The 17,880-nt window shown below is 44.6% G+C and overlaps 2 protein-coding genes across 2 annotated transcripts in view; both read left to right on the forward strand.

The window, feature by feature from the left end:
• LOC144494748 (leucine-rich melanocyte differentiation-associated protein) overlaps nt 1–2,808 on the forward strand; it is a 30,691-nt gene extending 27,883 nt beyond the window's left edge. Inside the window, exon 6 of the mRNA XM_078214033.1 lies at nt 2,374–2,808. Coding sequence (XP_078070159.1) covers nt 2,374–2,408 — 35 coding nt within the window. The 3' untranslated portion in view covers nt 2,409–2,808. The remainder of the gene's footprint in view (nt 1–2,373) is intronic.
• A 7,359-nt stretch (nt 2,809–10,167) lies between these two features.
• aco1 (aconitase 1, soluble) overlaps nt 10,168–17,880 on the forward strand; it is a 63,738-nt gene continuing 56,025 nt past the window's right edge. The window contains exon 1 of the mRNA XM_078214034.1: nt 10,168–10,320. The gene's annotated coding sequence lies outside the window, so the exon portion shown is untranslated. The remainder of the gene's footprint in view (nt 10,321–17,880) is intronic.

The raw sequence follows: 17,880 nt of genomic DNA on the forward strand, positions 1-17,880 counted from the left end.
TCAGGTGGAACATAAATACAGCCCGTTCCGTATTCCTGCCAAAAGTGAATTTCTAATCCAATAAGTGCTTTTCGTGGCCCCATGCTAGATACTAATTTGGTTCACTAAATTAGAAGAGTTGGAATATTTTGCTTTACCACCTCAGTAAACTTATCAAATGAGTTATAGCATTACAACAACATAGAAGTCTATTAAATTATGAGAGGCATCGATAGGGTTGACAGTCAGAATCTTTTTCCCAGAGTTGAAATGTCTAATGCTAGGGGGCAATGCACTTAAGGTGAGAGGGGGAAAGTTCAAAGGAGATGTGAGGGGCAAGTTTTTTTGCACAGCGAGTGGTAGGTGTCTGGAACGCACTGCTAGGGGGTGGTGATGCAGGCAGATACAATAGGGGTGTTTAAAGGGCTTTTAGATAAGCACATGAATATGCAAGGAATAGAGGGATACGGACCAAGGGCAGGCAGAAGGGATTAGTTGAATTTGGCATCATGTTTGGCACATCATCATGGGCCTGTGCGACCTGTGCTGTACTGTTCTATGTTCTAACTTGCATTCATACAGCATTTAACAAAACGTCCCAAGCGACTTCAGAGACAGAATTTGACACTGGGCCACACGGAGCGGTATTAAGATAGGGGACTAAAATCCTGCAGAAATCTCTTTATCTAGAGAATAGTTGGAATGTGGAACTCACTATCGCAGGGAGTAGTTGAAGCGAATAGCAGAGATGTGTTTAAGAGGAAACTAGATAAATATATGAGGGAGAAAAGAATAGAAAAAGAATGTTGATGGAGTGAGATGAAATAGGGGTGGGAAGAATGTGTGGCACATAAACACCAAAGTTAAAGTTTATTTATTGATGTCACAAGTAGGCTTACATTAACACTGCAATGAAGTTACTGTGAATATCCCCTAGTCGCCACACTCCGGCGCCTGTTCGGGTACACTGGGGGAGAATTTAGCATGGCCAATCCACCTGAACAGCACATTTTTCAGATTGTGGGGGGAAACCGGAGCACCCGGAGGAAACACATCCAAACACGTGTAGACTCTGTACAGACAGTGACCCAAGCCGGGAATCGAACCTGGGTCCCTGGGGCTGTGAGGCAGCAGTGCTTGCCACCGTGCCGCCACCAACCAGGAAAGATCTATATCTTTGCACTACTTCAGACCTACATCACACCAATGCAGATCTCTGAGCCGAATGACCTGTTTATTTGCTGCAAAGTCTTCACAATTCTAAACTAACTCCAGCAGGAATGTGGGCACTAGGTGGGTGGTCTTTATGTACTCTGCTTCAACATGTTCTCACACAGTAGGAAAACTGAGTTTAATGTCTTTTTTTACCATAAGTACTATTTGTTCCATAATAACCCTTAAAATGTTTGGGTCAAATGTTCCAAATTCACTCTGAGAAACTGTGATTTATGTGCCTATATTTATCATATATTATTAGAATATTCTTTTTATAGTACGTATTTATTTTTCTCTCAGTTAAGTTCTTCTTCCAAGTTTGGACTCTTTGTCATAAACTGTCTCTGGTGGAGAGGACAGATAATTAACCTCTGAGCCTTAGCCAAGGATTATAAGGAGCCTTGAAGATAAGGCGACACGACTGTTACTCTGATTTTCTGTCCCTCCCTACTAATCTTGACATTTGATTCCTAGAATAAGACAGCATTGCAGGTGGCCATTCGGCCCATTGCTCCTGTGTCACGTTTGAATGAGTTATCTGCTTATTCCCCTGCCTGTTCCCCATAGTCCTGCAAAGCATTTTTTTTTAAAGTAGAGACCCAGTTCCCTTTTGCAAGATCCTATTGAATGGGTCTCCAACGTCCTTTCAGGCAGTGTGTACCAGATCACAATTCGCCGTGTAAGAAAAATTCTCACTTTTCCTCTGGTTCTTTTTACCTATTATCTTGAATTAGTATCTTCTGGTTACTACATAGCCACCTCCACCCCCCTCCCCCCCCAAAACTCCCCACTTCCCCGTCACTGTAAACAGTTTCTCCTTAATTGCGCTATCGATATCTCTCAATTTTTAACAATTCTATTAAATACTGTTGGTAGAGACTACAGGATGAGTCACATTCTTGGCTGGAGAATGGTGCATGATAATGAGATTACAAATGCTTTTAAAAAAATAAACCAAAATGAATGCAAGAAATGTGATGATACTTTTAAGAAATGTATTCGTATCATGTTTTGTGTGAGGGGTATGTTTAAAATTCAGCTCTGTTTTACATGGTGCTGATTTGTCTGCAAACCAGGCAGCTCATATGCTGAGAATTCAGCCGAATGATTGATTTTAGCCAGAGGTGTGTTTGTTTTAATCTGAGTTAATGCATTTGTTGTTTATTTGTTTATCCCCAGGGGTTTCAGAGTTGGGTTTTGATCAGGTTGATTGACAGAGACAGTTATTGCGATAAAGGGAGGAGCCAAGCTTACAGGGAAACGCAGCAGTTGCTGCCTGGTTCTGAACAAGGCAGGAGGTGTCTCTCTCTGGAGGCTGCTATTTTGGGCTCTCAGAAGACAGGTCTCTCTCTCTCTCTCTCCAGAGGTGTTCAAAAGGCTCTAGGACTGTTAACAAGTCCAAGCACGTAAGCCTGTGTGTTACTATCTGATTTTGAAGAGGTGTTTGAGTTTATAAGAGGAATGCTGCTTGAATTGGAACCAATTGAAATGGGTTAGCAGTTAAGAACTGTATCTTGTCATGCTTAAGTATTGTTCAATTGGTAAATGTTAAGCTAATTCATTTCTTTAATAATTAAACTGTATTGTTAAATAAAGTTTGTTTTGATAAAAGCTTCCGAGCGTGTCAATGGAATCACACCCAGAGTGAAACACTGTATCCCCACACTGATGCCAAAATAGAAAATAGTTGGTCTCGTCTAACTTCACAATATATCTTGGAATTTCTGACCTCGTACTCCCCTCCCCAACACAAACATACACCTTACACAATCTCTCAAACAATGGCAGCAGTATCGGAAGGAAAGGACGTTGGAAATCATATATAAGAGAGAAGTTTTCCTTTAAGAAATTAGAATCTAGTTTAATCCCCCTCTTACACAACCACTTTATCAGATAACAAAATAACATCTAATTGAGAAAGAAAGACTTACATTTCTATCGTACCTTTCACAAACTCAAGATGTCCAAATGTATCTTACAGTCAATGAAGTACTGTTGAAGTGTAGTCACTGTTTTAATGCAAGAAATGTAGCAGCCAATTTGTTCACAGCAAGATCCCACAAGCAGTAATGGAGTAATGCGCAGAAAATTTGTTTTGGTGAAATGAAAATAGAAAGTGTTGGACATATTCAACATGTGTCTCCTGCCAAAGCAAGATGGCCACTGATACCGGTCTGTGCACTTATCATCCATGTGCAGAAACCAATCATATTATTGGCAGCAGACACAGTGCCAGCAAAAACCTGATTGTGTTATGAGCCTCCTCCAGAGGCTCTGACGGTGATAAAACCAACGACAAAAAATAAAGCTGTGGATTTCATGATGAATCTGATTGTAACGCTGAAAGCTTAACAATGAAACAACCAAAATGGAAAATGTAGAAAGAATAACTTATATGACCATGAATGAGTCCCACTACATATAGTCCCCTAGAAAAATGGTGGCTGCTAACCTGGGCTTATCATCAGCGTACAACTGCGCATGCATGGTGTGGGCAGCAAAGAATATTCAACGGGCCAGACAGCTTCTGTAGAGGAAGAAGCAGAGCTAATGTTTCAAGGTGATGATCGTCTATCAGAAATAGAGTAAGTTAGAGGTGTAGCAGGTTTGAAGCAAATACAGAGACAGCAGAAGGGGGGAGGGAAGGAAAGAGCAAAAGGAAAGGGTGATAGGCTGGAAGCCAAGAGAGATTAAATGTTAAAAGATGTAAGGCAAAGGGGACTGGTGGTGGGACAAGAAGCAGAAGTTAAGTCTAGGGCAGCACGGTGGCACAGTGGTTAGCACTGCTGCCTCACAGCACCAGGGACCCAGGTTCGATTCCCGACTTGGGTCACTGACTGTGTGGAGTTTGGACGTTCTCCCCATGTCCACTTGGGTTTCCTTCAGGTGCTCCGGTTTCCTCCACAGTCCAAAGAAGTGCAGGTTAGGTGGATCGGCCATGATAAATTGCCCCTTAGCTTCAGGGAGACTAGCTAGAGTAAATGCATGGGGTTATGGGGATAGGGCCTGGGTGGGATTGTCGTCAGTGTGGACTCAATGGGCCAAATGGCCTCCTTCTGCACTGTAGGATTCTATGATTCTATGAGATGTAAGTAGAAAAAGCAGTATAATGACAAACAGTTGCCAACCAAAACACTGGGGCAGAGGTTATGGTCTGCGGTTATTGAACTCAGGGTTCAATACGAAAAGTTGCAAAGTGCCAAGTCTAAAGTTGAGGTGACATTCCCCGGGCACACTGTGAGCTTCACAGGAGAAGTGCAGCAGGCCAAGGATAGAAAGAGCAGAATGAAAAAATTAAAATGGCTGCAGACCAGAAGCTCAGGTCAAGCTTGAATGGATCTGATTGTAACCTCAGCTACACATTCCCGTATACCCCGATAATCTTTCACCCCCTTGCTTATCCAGAAGCCATCTGGCTCTGCCCTAAGAGTATTCAAATGCTCTGTTTCCACTGCCTTTTGAGGAAGAGAGTGTTACTCGCAATGGTTGTGATGGAAGAATCAATCCAGACTGGTCTTTTAGGTTCAAGCCAATTTATTATAAGACACTTCCTCAGTGCTGCTTACCTACAAGAAGCTCTTGCCCCAAAGTGTTCCAGCAGTCTCCTTTTAGTTGTCTTTTTAGGACAACCGATGCAACATGTTTAACTAGCAATTCCCTAAGCTGTGCTTAATAGTACATTGGCAGAGAGTTCCAAAGACTCCGAAAGAAAAAAATTCTCATCATTTCTGTCCTAAATGAGCAACCCCTTATTTTGAAACAATGACTCCTTGTTCTAGATTCTCCCACAAGAGGACCCATCCTCTCCACATCTGCCTTGCCAAGACCCCCCCAGGACCTTATTTATTTCAATGAAGTCACCTCCTATGCTTCTAAACACCAGCAAGTCTAGCTATCCAATCTTTTCTTGTAACATTCCAGTTAAGATTCTAGTAAACTTTCTTGAACTGCTTCTAATGCATTTACATCCTTCATTGAATGAGAAATACTATACATAGTACTCAGCAATTCCCTGTATAACTGAAAGATGACCTCTCTATTTTTGTTTTCAACTCACCTCATAATAAATGATAACATTTTATGTAGCTTGCCATGGAGATTGAAAGACAAAAAGGATGATGGTGCAAGATGCAAGGGGATGACAATGAGGCAAGTAAAGAAATAAAACATGGGTTTAGAGGAGGTGTGAATGGTGTGATGATGGTAGTGTCATTGTTCCAGATATATATATTATGTTTAAGAGGAATGTTTAAAAATGTATTCTACAGGTAGTCGGTATGTCTGGGAGGAATGCAATTCAGAGGCTGGGAAAACAGGATAATTACTTATTTTAGCTTTTCAAGTGGCTATTTTAATTAGAGTTAATGGACTTTCATTTACTTAACTTCCCCTGGGAATTCTGATTACAGTGACTGACAAGGTCATGTAATGATGTGGTTAAGATGAAGAGCTGGGTCCGTAGCAGAGGGGGAAAAAACTTTTGCAGAAAGCAGTTACTTGCAGCTGAAGCCTGCTTGAAGTTTGAAGGATTTTTTATGCTTCTAGTACATGATCTCTCTCTGAAAGCTTCAAGACTGTTAACATGATTTATAGCAAGTATGCCTGGGTTTGCTAACTGTATTTGTTTGAAAACGGTTTTGATCTACGCATGAATGGGGCATATTTGGAACTGGAACAGTCATGGGGCAGTATGGTGGCACAATGGTTAGCACTGCTGCCTCACAGCGCAGGGACACGGGTTCGATTCCCGGCTTGGGTCACTGTCTGTGTGGAGTTTGTATGTCCTCCCCATGTCTGCATGGGTTTCCTCCATGTGTTCCAGTTTCCTCCCACTGTCTGAAAGACATGCTGATTAGGTGCATTGACCTGAACAGGCACCGGAGTGTGGTGACTAAGGGAATTTCACAGTAACTTCATTGCAGTGTTAATGTAAGCCTACTTGTGACTAATAAATAAAATAAGCTAGAAACTAAAGTTGCTTCCTTTCATTTTTAAATATAGTTCAACTGTTAATGGTTAAGCTGCTTCATTTATTAGCATTATGGTTAAATTGTTATTAAATTAAGTTTGTTTTACTATAAAAGATCCCCAATTTGTCAGTGGAATTACTCCTGGAGTGGAAAGCCCTCTCCTCATATTTATGCCAAAATAGAAAATTGTTGGGGTCTAGTCTGGCTTCATTGTGTAACTTGGGGTTCTGGTCCAGGACACTAACAATGGCAACAATGGAATCACCACCAACAACTGCTATGTGAAAACTGGTTATGGTGTGAAATTGTTGAACCCAATTTTGAGTCCGGAAGGCTATAAAGCGCTGAATCAAAAGAAGTGGTGCTGTCTCTTAGAGCTTCATTGAAGGAACATGGGAGGCTGAGGACAAAGAATCATAGAATCCTACAGTGCAGAAGGAGGCCATTTGGCCCATCAAGTCTGCACCGACCATAATCCTACCCAAACACTATCCCCATAATCCCGTGTATTTACCCTAGCTAGACCGCCGACACTAAGGGGAAATTTACCATGGCCAATCCACCTAACCTGCACATCTTTGGACTGTGGGAAGAAACTGGAGCACCCGGAGGAAACCCACGCAGACATGAGGAGAACGTGCAAACTCCGCACAGACAGCGGCCCAAGCCGGGAATCAAACCCAGATCCCTGGGGCACTGTGAGGCAGCAGTGGTAACCACTGTGCCACCGTGTCGCAGTGAATGTGGGTTTGGCTGGGAAAATTATAATGGCAAACATCCAGGATCTTGGGTTCACGCTTGCCGTCTGAGGCATATGAACAAAAATAAAAAATGGAAAATGCTGGATAAGATCAGTGGGTCTGGCAGTACCTGTGGAGAGATACAGAGTTAATTTTTCGAGTCTGTATGATCCTTCTTCAGGGCTGTTCTGATGGAGGGTCATACTGGACTTGAAGCATTAACTCTGTTTCTCGCTCCCCAGATGCTGCCAGACCCGCTGGGCTTATCCAGCATTTTCTATTTTTATTTCAGATTTCCAGCATCCGCTGTATTTTGGTTTATTTGATGGATATGAACAGATTGCTTCCCTTGGCATGTGTTGGGACAGGCAGGAGACAAGTCCAATAGCCCGACCTGAAGGAAGACCGGGTGATTTAGACGGTGAGAAATGTCTGTGGGTTGAAAGGGACAAAAAAAATTGTGCCGTCAGGTGATGGAAAAATTTTTTTTCAAAGATTCCTGCGTCTCATCCTTTCTGTGAAATGTCAGGATAAACAATTTCCAAAACGATTTGACACTCTCGAACTCCGAATCTTGAAATGAAATCCGATTGTGACACAAACAAATAGAACTTAAATAAATAGCACTGATAAGAAGCTGCCAGTGGGGTTATTTTTTTAGATATATTTTGAAATCGCAGGACGCACAACTTCCAGTCTGCACGTATTGTGCTTTCTATGTTGGCTGCCTGCCAAGGGTAATGACTTTGTGTAAGAAATAGCTCAAACAGGCATTTCTTTCTTGATTTAAAGGTACATTGCTCCTGTACATAGAATCCCTACAGTGCAGAAGGAGGTCATTCAGCCCATTAAGTCTGTACCGACTACAATCCCACCCAGGCCCTACCCCCATAACCCAACACATTTACCCCCTGACACTAGGGTCATTTAGCGTGACCCCAAGATTCCGGATGTCTGCCATTGTAATTCTCCCAGCCAAACCTACTCTCACTGCGGCACAGTGGTTAGCACTGCTGCCTCATGGCGCCAGGGACCCGGGTTCGATTCCCAGCTTGGGTCGCTGTCTGTGTGGAGTTTGCACATTCTCCCCGTGTTTGCATGGGTTTCTTCTGAGTGCTCCGGTTTCCTCCCACACTCCAAAGATGTGCGGGTTAGGTGGATTGGCCATGCAAAATTGTCTCTTAGTTTCGGGGGGCTAGCTAGGGTAAATGCATGGAGTCATGGGGATAGGGCCTGGGTGGGATTGTGGTCGGTGCAACCTAACCCGCACATCTTTGGAGTGTGGGAGGAAAGCAGAGCACCCGGAGGAAACCCATACAGACACGGGGAGAAAGTGCAAACTCCGCACAGACAGTGACCCGAGTTTGGAATTGAACTGAGTCCCTGAGTCTGCGAGGCAGAAGTGCTAACCACTGTGCCACCGTGCCGCCGTCAGACTTTTGAATGGACCTACCTCACATTAAGTTGATCTTTCTCTACACCCTAGGTATGACTGTAACACTACATTCTGCACTCTCTCCTTTCCTTCTCTATGAATGGTATGCTGAGTCTGTATAGCGCGTAAGATACAATACTTTTCACTGTATGCTAATAAATCAAATCAAATCAAGTCAAACTGAAACTACTGAATGGTGGAGAAAACGAATCTGAATAATGTTGGTCAAGTTCTTTCTCCTCAGCATCAGTGGTGGAGACTGAAAAGGTTGAATGTAGCCAATGGTACACTGATCATACGGGCTGCTTTGTCCTGGATGGTGTTGAGTTTCTTGAGTGTTGTCAGAGCTGCACTTATCCAGGCAAGTGGAGGGTATTTCATCACACTCTTGACTTGTGCTTGGTGGACAAGATTTGGGAGTCAGGAGGTGAGTTACTCGCCACAGGATTCCCAGCCTTTGATCATTCCACTTTTTCTCCCTTTTACACTTTCTTTTCTCTTTATCCTCCATTGAACCCATTCTCTTCCTATCATGCCTCTCCTTGCAAGCAGTCTACTCTCCCAAATCTTTTCCCAATCCTTGTCAGACTTCCATCCAATGTCCTCTACTGGATGAGCAAGTATTTCCGCCAACTAAATATTGGGAAAACAAAAACCACGACAAACTCCAAAGGCAGAGCCACCAATGATGGAGCGATTAAGATCAGCAGTACACCCGAATTAGATGAACATATATCTCAGGGGGTTTGTGGGACTGGAGGAGATTACAAAGATAGGGAGTGTTGAGGCTGTGGAGGGATTTGAAAACCAGGTTGAGAATTTTTAAACAAGGTGTTGCTTAATTGGGAGCCTTTGTAAGCGCAGTGAGCGCAGGGTGATGGGTGCTTTGGATGAACTCATGTTTATGGAGGGTAGAAGGTGGGGGGCCAGCCAGGAGTATGTTGGAATAGTCAGGTTTCATATTTGACCCTGAGGTGGGCTTCCGACCACATATCCACACCATCTCTGTCCATCTCTGTCACACCCCTTCTGCCTCACCTCATTTGTTATGAAACCCTCCCCAATGTCCTTGTCATGTCTAGATTTGACTATTCCAACATACTCCTAACAAAGCCTGGAGTGTCTTGAGGACGCTTGAGTGTCACTATATAACAGCCAGACCCTATTCCTGTAACCCCATGTATTTACCCCACTAAGCCCCCTAACATTCACATCTTAATATAGAAACTAGAAGCAGAAGTAGGCCATTCAGTCCTTTGAGTCTGCTCCACCATTCATTTTGATCATGGCTGACCATTAAATTCAATATCCTGATGCCCCCTTCCCCCCGAAATCCCTTGATCCCTTTAGCCCCAAGAGCTACATCTAATTTCTTCTTGAAATCAGTAAGAGGTTTCACAACACCAGGTTAAAGTCCAACAGGTTTATTTGGTAGCACGAGGTTTCGGAGCCCTGCCCCTTCATCAGGTGAGTCAATGAAGGAGCAGCACTCTGAAAGCTCGTGACAGTGACCCAAACTGGGAATCAAACTGGGGCCCCTGGCGCTGTGAGGTAGCAGTGCCACTGTGACTTTTAATTCCAGTTTTTTACTGAGTTCAAATTTCACCATCTGCCACGGTGGGATTTGAACCTGAGCCCCCAGAGCATTGGCCTGGGTCTCTGGATTACTAGCCCAGTGATACCACTATGGCACTGCCTCCCCTTGAAATCACTGACAGAACTGATGATGCCACAGGGATTCCTGGAGGCTCCCGGGCAATCCGGGAGCGTTGGGAACACTGGTCCACGTGCCAGGGCTGGTGATGCGCGAAAAGGGGCGTGCTCAGGGGGTCAGGGGTGACGCGATCCACGCCGAAGAGTGGGCGGGGTCTGTGTGCGTGGCGCATGCGCGGCCACCGCCGAGACGCATGCGCGCAGGGGGCCGGCTGGGTGAGGGATAGTTGTCGGTGAAGCTGCGACCGGCGCTCCCGCACCTCAGGAGGTAATGAACCGGTTACACTGACTGTCCTCGGGGCTGGGCGCGTCGAGGAATACCCCTTTTAAACTTTTCCTTCTCTCCTTGCGAGCCCGCTCGCGGGGCGGCAGGAAAGACCCCGGGCAAATGTACAATGGCAGCAATGCAGACAGGGCTGGGGGTAAAGTGCAGGGTCCTGTGCAGTGGCAGCAATGCAGACAGGGCTGGGGTAAAGTGCAGGGTCCTGTGCAGTGGCAGCAATGCAGACAGGGCTGGGGTAAAGTGCAAGGTCCTGTGCAGTGGCAGCAATGCAGACAGGGCTGGGGTAAAGTGCAGGATCCCATGCAATGGCAGCAATGCAGACAGGGCTGGGGGTAAAGTGCAGGGTCCTGTGCAGTGGCAGCAATGCAGACAGGGCTGGGGTAAAGTGCAGGATCCTGTACAATGGCAGCAATGCAGACAGGGCTGGGGGTAAAGTGCAGGGTCCTGTGCAGTGGCAGCAATGCAGACAGGGCTGGGGTAAAGTGCAGGATCCTGTGCAGTGGCAGCAATGCAGACAGGGCTGGGGTAAAGTGCAGGATCCTGTACAATGGCAGCAATGCAGACAGGGCTGGGGGTAAAGTGCAGGATCCCATGCAATGGCAGCAATGCAGACAGGGCTGGGGGTAAAGTGCAGGGTCCTGTGCAGTGGCAGCAATGCAGACAGGGCTGGGGTAAAGTGCAGGATCCTGTACAATGGCAGCAATGCAGACAGGGCTGGGGGTAAAGTGCAGGGTCCTGTGCAGTGGCAGCAATGCAGACAGGGCTGGGGTAAAGTGCAGGATCCTGTGCAGTGGCAGCAATGCAGACAGGGCTGGGGTAAAGTGCAGGTTCCCATGCAATGGCAGCAATGCAGACAGGGCTGGGGTAAAGTGCAGGTTCCCATGCAATGGCAGCAATGCAGACAGGGCTGGGGTAAAGTGCAGGACCCCATGCAGTGGCAGCAATGCAGACAGGGCTGGGGTAAAGTGCAGGACCCCATGCAATGGCAGCAGTGCAGACAGCCCTACAGCAGGGCCTGGGGAGTGCATGTTCCTGTATAATGGCAATATTACAGGCAAAGCTTGAGCCATGATGCAGGAACAGAGTTTTGGGGACTGGCCAAACTGTACCTGTGCAAGGCCTGTGTTGTGACCTTGGTCAGATGGAGCTTTGGGAAAGTGCCACTGTCCATGCAGAAGGTGGGGATAGAGTTGCGATGGTGTTAGTTCCAAATGTTCGTTCTATGTAAATCAAACCTTCCTGCCAGGGAGCATTAGCTAGGTGGATCAGGCTTGCTGGTTTGTTTCAGTCATATTCCATTGAGTTTGTATAATCGGTCCTGTGCTGGTTGGTATGAATGTCCAGGAATGCAGGTGGAACATTTCTTGTTTATTAATACCTTATTTTGGATTTGATTTATTATTGTCACATGTATTGGGATACAGTGAAAAGTATTGTTTCTGGCGAGCTATTGCAGACAAAGCATACCATACATAGGGAAGGAAATGAGAGAGTGCAGAAGATCAACTTAATGCGTGGTCGGTCCATTCAAAAGTTTGATGGCAGCAGGGAAGAAGCTGTTCTTGAGTCGGTTGGTATGTGACCTCACTTTTGTATCTTTTTCCTGACGGAAGAAGATGGAAAAAATTATTTCCAAGGTGCATGGGATCTTTGATTATGCTGGCTGCTTTGCCATGGCAGCAGTAAGTGTAGACAGAGTCAGTGGATGGGAGGCTGGTTGACATGATGCACTGGGCTTCGTTCACGACCCTTTGTAGTTTTTTGCGGTCTTGGGCAGAGCAGGAGCCATACCAAGCTGTGATACAAACAGAAAGAATGCTTTCTATGGTGCATCTGTAAAAGTTGATGAGAGTTGTAGCAGACGTACCAAATTTCCTTAGTCTTTGAGAAAGTAGAAGCATTGGTGGGCTTTCTTAACTATAGCATCAGCATGGAGGGTCAAGGATAGGTTGTTGGCGAACTGGTCACCTAGAAACTTGTAGCTCTCGACCATTTCCCCTTCACCCCCATTGATGTAGACAGGGCATGTCCTCTGCTACACTTCCTGAATTTGATGACCATGTCCTTCGTTTTGTTGACATTGAGATGTGCTCCCTGAGAGCAGGACAGGGAGAGAGTGCAACGACTAATTTTTACTGATCTTTACTCGTGTTTAAATATTACTGAGAAGAGAGACGTGCTGCTGAAGCTTTTCATCTGGGGCTCATCAGGGCAAACACAAGAAAACCAAATTTCAAACTATCACAACAATTTATTTGACAGGAGAAAAGGGTGTTGATTGATTTGATATACTTTCTGCATGGTGATGCTTTGGTCAGAGTGTAATAGGGAACTATAGGCACCCGAGTAACTAAAAAGGTGGCAGGCTAAAACCTGTTCCTTGTGCAAAGAACAGATTCCTGTATTTGAATGTATGTCACTTCAGGCAGTATAAATTAGTCACGCTATGCGCTCAATTGACTATCTTAAATTGGTAGGTAGTGTAGCTGTTAGCTCTATATTTAAATAGTGAAACACGACTGGGAATGATTGCTTGCTAAACTCTGACATCTAATAAAGGCTATTTACTGCCGGTTTAGACATTACTTAAAGAGTTCAAAAGGACATTAATAAAGTCCGCGCGCTTTGTCACGATGTCAACAGTTAAGATATGTATTGCACCATAATGTTACTCAGCCCTGCTAGAACCTCCAGAACAAGTTTTACCAATTAAATGGAAATCACTTTGCAACCTGTTTATCAACAGTGTTGTTATGACAGTTTTCTCAATTTGGTGATCACACGCTGAAATGTGGAAAGAAATCTGCCTATCTGTTAATGTACAATCCCCTTCACGGTGAAACAGACCTGTTTTAATTGCTACTCAGAGTTCAGTACAATACCATGTTTGCTCAGTTTGAATCAATCACTCGCCTGCATTGACACCTCTGCTGAGAAAAATGTAGACAGTTGACATAGTAATCTTCAATGTCTGTGCATATGATAAAGCACAGGAATGTGTTAGGAATCAGCAACACACCCACAGGTTTAAGCTGGAGATAAACTATCTGTGCTTTTCGATGTGTTACCTTCTTGCAGCATAGTAAATCTGACATCTCACTTTCTTAAACAAACAAATCCTCAGAGTTCTCTAACAGTATTGCAGAACAGTATGTGATATGGATTCCATTGACTTCTGGTTTGTCATTCCAACAGATCTCGAGAGGTGATTACTAAATGTTTTCTTTAAGTGCTAGGATTCGCGTGCTGCAAGTTTGTGTGTATAAACCATATTTGATTTGATTTATTATTGGTACATGTATTAGCATACAGTGAAAAGTATTGTTTCTTGCGCGCTATACAGACAAAACATACCGTTCATAGAGAAGGAAATGAGAGAGTGCAGAATGTAATGCAGGGAGTAGAGAAAGATCAACTTAGTGCAAGGTAGGTCCATTCAAAAGTCTGACGGCAGCAGGGAAGAAGCTGTTTTTTAGTCAGTTGATATGTGACCTCAGACTTTTGTATCTTTTTCCCGACAGAATAAAGTGGAAGAGATTATGTCTGGGGTGCGTGGGGTCCTTGATTATGCTGGCAGCTTTTCTGAGGCAGCGGGAAGTGTAGACCGAGTCAATGGATGGGAGGCTGGTTTTGTGTGATGGATTGGGCTACATTCACGACCTTTTCTAGTTCCTTGCGGTCTTGGACAAAGCAAGAGCCATACCAAGCTGTGATATAACCAAAAAGAATGCTTTCTATGGTGCATCTGTAAAAGTTGGGAAGAGTTGTAGTGGACATGCCAAATTTCCTTAGCCTCCTGGGAAGGTAGAGGCGCTGGTGGGCTTTCTTCACTGTAGTGTCGACGTGGAGGGACCAGGACAGGTGGTTGGTGATCTGAACACCAAGAAACTTGAAGCTCTTAAGAAAATGTTCAAAGTGTGTTTTGGATTTGTGGCTGTGTCTCTCGTTATATTCGTTTGTGGAATGTGGGCATCGACGGCGAGACTGGAATTTGCTGCCTGCCACAAATTGCTCTTGAGAAGTCAGCCTTCTTGACCTGCTGCTGTTTGTGCCGTGCTTATTATAATTTGTCATTGCCATTTGGCGCGACTGAGTGACTTGCTAGGCCATTTCAGAGGGCAGTTAAATAGCCAACCGCGCTACTCAGTCTCAAGTCATAGTTCAGACCGTGCAAGGACAGCATTCCCTTCCCTAAAGGGCATTAGTGGACTAGGTGGTTTCTGTATGACAATCAAATAGTTTCATGGTCATCATTACTGATGCAATTTTTATTCCAGATTTATTTATCTAAATTTAAGCTGCCCAGCTGCTGTGATGGAATTTGAACTTGTGTCTCCCGATCATTGGTTTTTACATTTTCTCCATTTGAAACTTGCAGTGATGCTAAGAGTTTGAAGTCGGCTGGCCACAATCAAAATGTTTTGTGGCACAGTGGGTTAGCACTGCTGCCTCACAGCGCCAAGGAACTGGGTTCAATTCCCGGCTTGGGTCACTGTCTGTGCGGAGCCTGCAGGTTCTCCTCATGTCTGCGCGGGTTTTCTCTGGGTGCTCCGGTTTCCTCCCACAGTCTGAAAGACGTGCTGGTTAGGTGCATTGGCCATGCTAAATTCTCCCTCAGTGTACCCGAACAGACGCCGGAGTGTGATGACTAGGGGATTTTCACAGTAACTTCATTGCAGTGTTAATGTAAGCCTACTTGTGACACTAATAAATAAATAAACTTTAGTGGTGCAGGATTCTGCTTTCTTGGGCTGTTAGTGTGTGGGGGAACTCATTGGAAAACTGTTGATTGGTACAATCTCTCCTCTATGTTTGTTCAAAGTCTCACTGTTCACATTATGGAAGGTCACATTTCAGATGTTGTCCCCAGGGGGTGCTGCACTGCTGCAGGCACTGTGCTCCTCAAAAAAAGGAGAGTGTTTTCCCAATCATCTCAACCAGTGTTGTTGTGGGTGAAAATCTGAAACTTCCTCCCTGACAGCACTGTGGGCACACCCGCACACAGACTAGTTGTAGGTAAAGAAAGTGACTCATTGCCGCCTTCTCAAGGACACTTTGCAATGGATGATAAAAGCTGGCCTTGCCAGTGATGCCTTTGTCCCTTAAATATTTTTTTTCAAAGGCAGCAAAAAGTAATTAACTTCACTTGCTGTTTTTGGGAACGTGTTGGGTGCATTTGGGTTGCTTAGTAAAAGGTGATTACACAGAAAAAAGTACGTCATTGGCTTGTGAGATGCCTTGAACACATTTTTAGCTGGTGATAAGGCACAATATCAGTGCAAGTTGTTTCATGTGAGTAAGTCGACAAATGTACTGCACAGAGCTTGAGACACTGTTGGAAGTGTGTGTTATGTCTGGCTCGAGACACACCAATATAACTGCAGATCTCATGGGCATCAGTTTGGAAAGTATTGTGATACTAAAGTTTGCAACTTTTGGTTTTGGTACAGCACAGATTATTGAAACTTTTGCAATGATTTCTGATGTTTTAATTTCTTTCCTTCCATTATTTTCTTTCAGGAGGTATGGGAATTGGGATTTAGTGCAGCTTAGCGGTTTATGAAAGTTTAGTGCAGTACGCTATTCACTGTGTTAATTTTCTGGTCTGACTTGGAGAAGTTATACTTTTCTTTGAATTGATTCATTAATAAGTTTATTTATTAGTGTCACAAGTAGGCTTACATTAACACTGCAATGAAGTTACTGTGAAAATCCCCTAGTCACCACACTCTGGCGCCTGTTCGGGTACACTGAGGGAGAATTTAGCATGGCCAATGCACCTAACCAGCGCGTCTTTCAGACTGTGGGAGGAAACTGGAGCACCCAGTGGAAACACACAGACACGGAGATAACGTGCAGACTCTGCAGAGACGGTGACCCAAGCCGGGAATCGAACCCGGGTCCCTGGTGGTGTGAGGCGACAGTGCCGTCCTTAATGTTGTGCAAGGCAGGTTAAAATTTAAAATGTTAGTCCCACCCCCAACATCAGATAGTAGCTGTATTTGAGGTTTGATGCATAGTCCGTTCCTAATGTGTATATTTGGATGCTAGTATGAAAGAGAGAGGTAGATATTTCATTAATTAGGCTTCCCTTGAGGAGAGTATTAAGAGGATTATAATTGAAGTGTTTAAGTTAACTGAAGAAGTTGATGAGGTATTGAATTCTATAGGACTTACAGCCCAGAAATGGACCCAGATAAACACAAAATACTGCGGATGCTGGAATCTGAAACGAAAACAGAAAAATGTTGGAAAATCTCAGCAGGTCTGACAGCATCTGTATGGCGAGAGAATAGAGCTAACGTTTCGAGTCTAGATGACCCTTCATCAGAGCTGAGAGGAAAAGAGCAAACAGACCCACCTGGTGTATTCTGGCAATTTATGTCCCACACAAGCCTCTTCCCACCCTGGTGAGAATAGAAGGCATATCCTTCTATCCCTTTCTACCTCGTGTACTTATCTAGTTTCCTGTTAAACAGGTATCTATGGTTTTGCCACAGGTCCTCCAAGTGATAGCAAGTTCCACATTCTAAATACTCCCTGTGTACAGAGATTTCTCCAGAATTCTCTGCTGGATTTATTGAGGATTATTGTAGATTGATAGTCCTGGTTATGGTTTCATCCATAAGTCCAAATATCCTCCCTCTGCCTATTGTGTCAAACTCCTTTATAATCGCGAAGACTTCTGACTGGCCACTCAATCTTTACCTTTTCAGAGAAAAACGATGCAGCCAGTTCAATCTTTCCTAATCGGTTTAACCTCACTTTTGGGATCATTCTGTAAATCTAGTTTCCACCTTCTCCAGTGTCTCTGTCCTTTCTATAATGTAATAACAGTAAGAAGTCTCACAACACCAGGTTAAAGTCCAACCTGGTGTTGTGAGACTTCTTACTGTGTTTACCCCAGTCCAACGCTGGCATCTCCACATCTTTTTATAATGTTCAGAAATGTTCATAGTACTCCCAAATGTGGTCTAATTAAGGTCCTGCAAAAGTTTGACTTCACTAGTGTAGTCTGAGATGCTACACAAATTGATTTAACTAGTGTTGTCTACGTGAGATTCTATACGAGTTTGATTTACCTAGTGTGGTCTAAGATTCTGTACAAGTCTAACATAACCATGGATGTTCCATTGCAGTTGGTTAATTGGGATGTCTTGTTGGAAGTCGCCAAGTGGTTTTATATTGGGGTGGGCAAGGCTTTGCACAAGAAGCCTGCTCTTGCCTCAATTGAGGCACTTAACTGGACACTCGAGGGCTGTCTCCCTTACAACCTCAATTTTTAGGCTGACAGGAGGATGTAACTGGGAATTCTGTAAAAGACTGGTCCTAGATTTTGGGGAGGGGTGGGGAAGCGACATGCGCACCTAATGCCTCTCCCTCAGAAGCCCCCATCTGACGGGGCACTTCAAGACCACTGGCTGCTGGATCTTGCTCCACCTCCCCCCACCCCGCCACTGGCCTTTCTCCAGACACCCCGATCGCCCCCTTCTGGCCCCCCCAGGCCTTTCTTACCTTCCCCACCTTGGGACCACCCCCGGCAAA

The sequence above is a fragment of the Mustelus asterias genome, chromosome 6, assembly GCF_964213995.1.
Source record: "Mustelus asterias chromosome 6, sMusAst1.hap1.1, whole genome shotgun sequence".
Taxonomy (NCBI): Eukaryota; Metazoa; Chordata; class Chondrichthyes; order Carcharhiniformes; family Triakidae; genus Mustelus; species Mustelus asterias.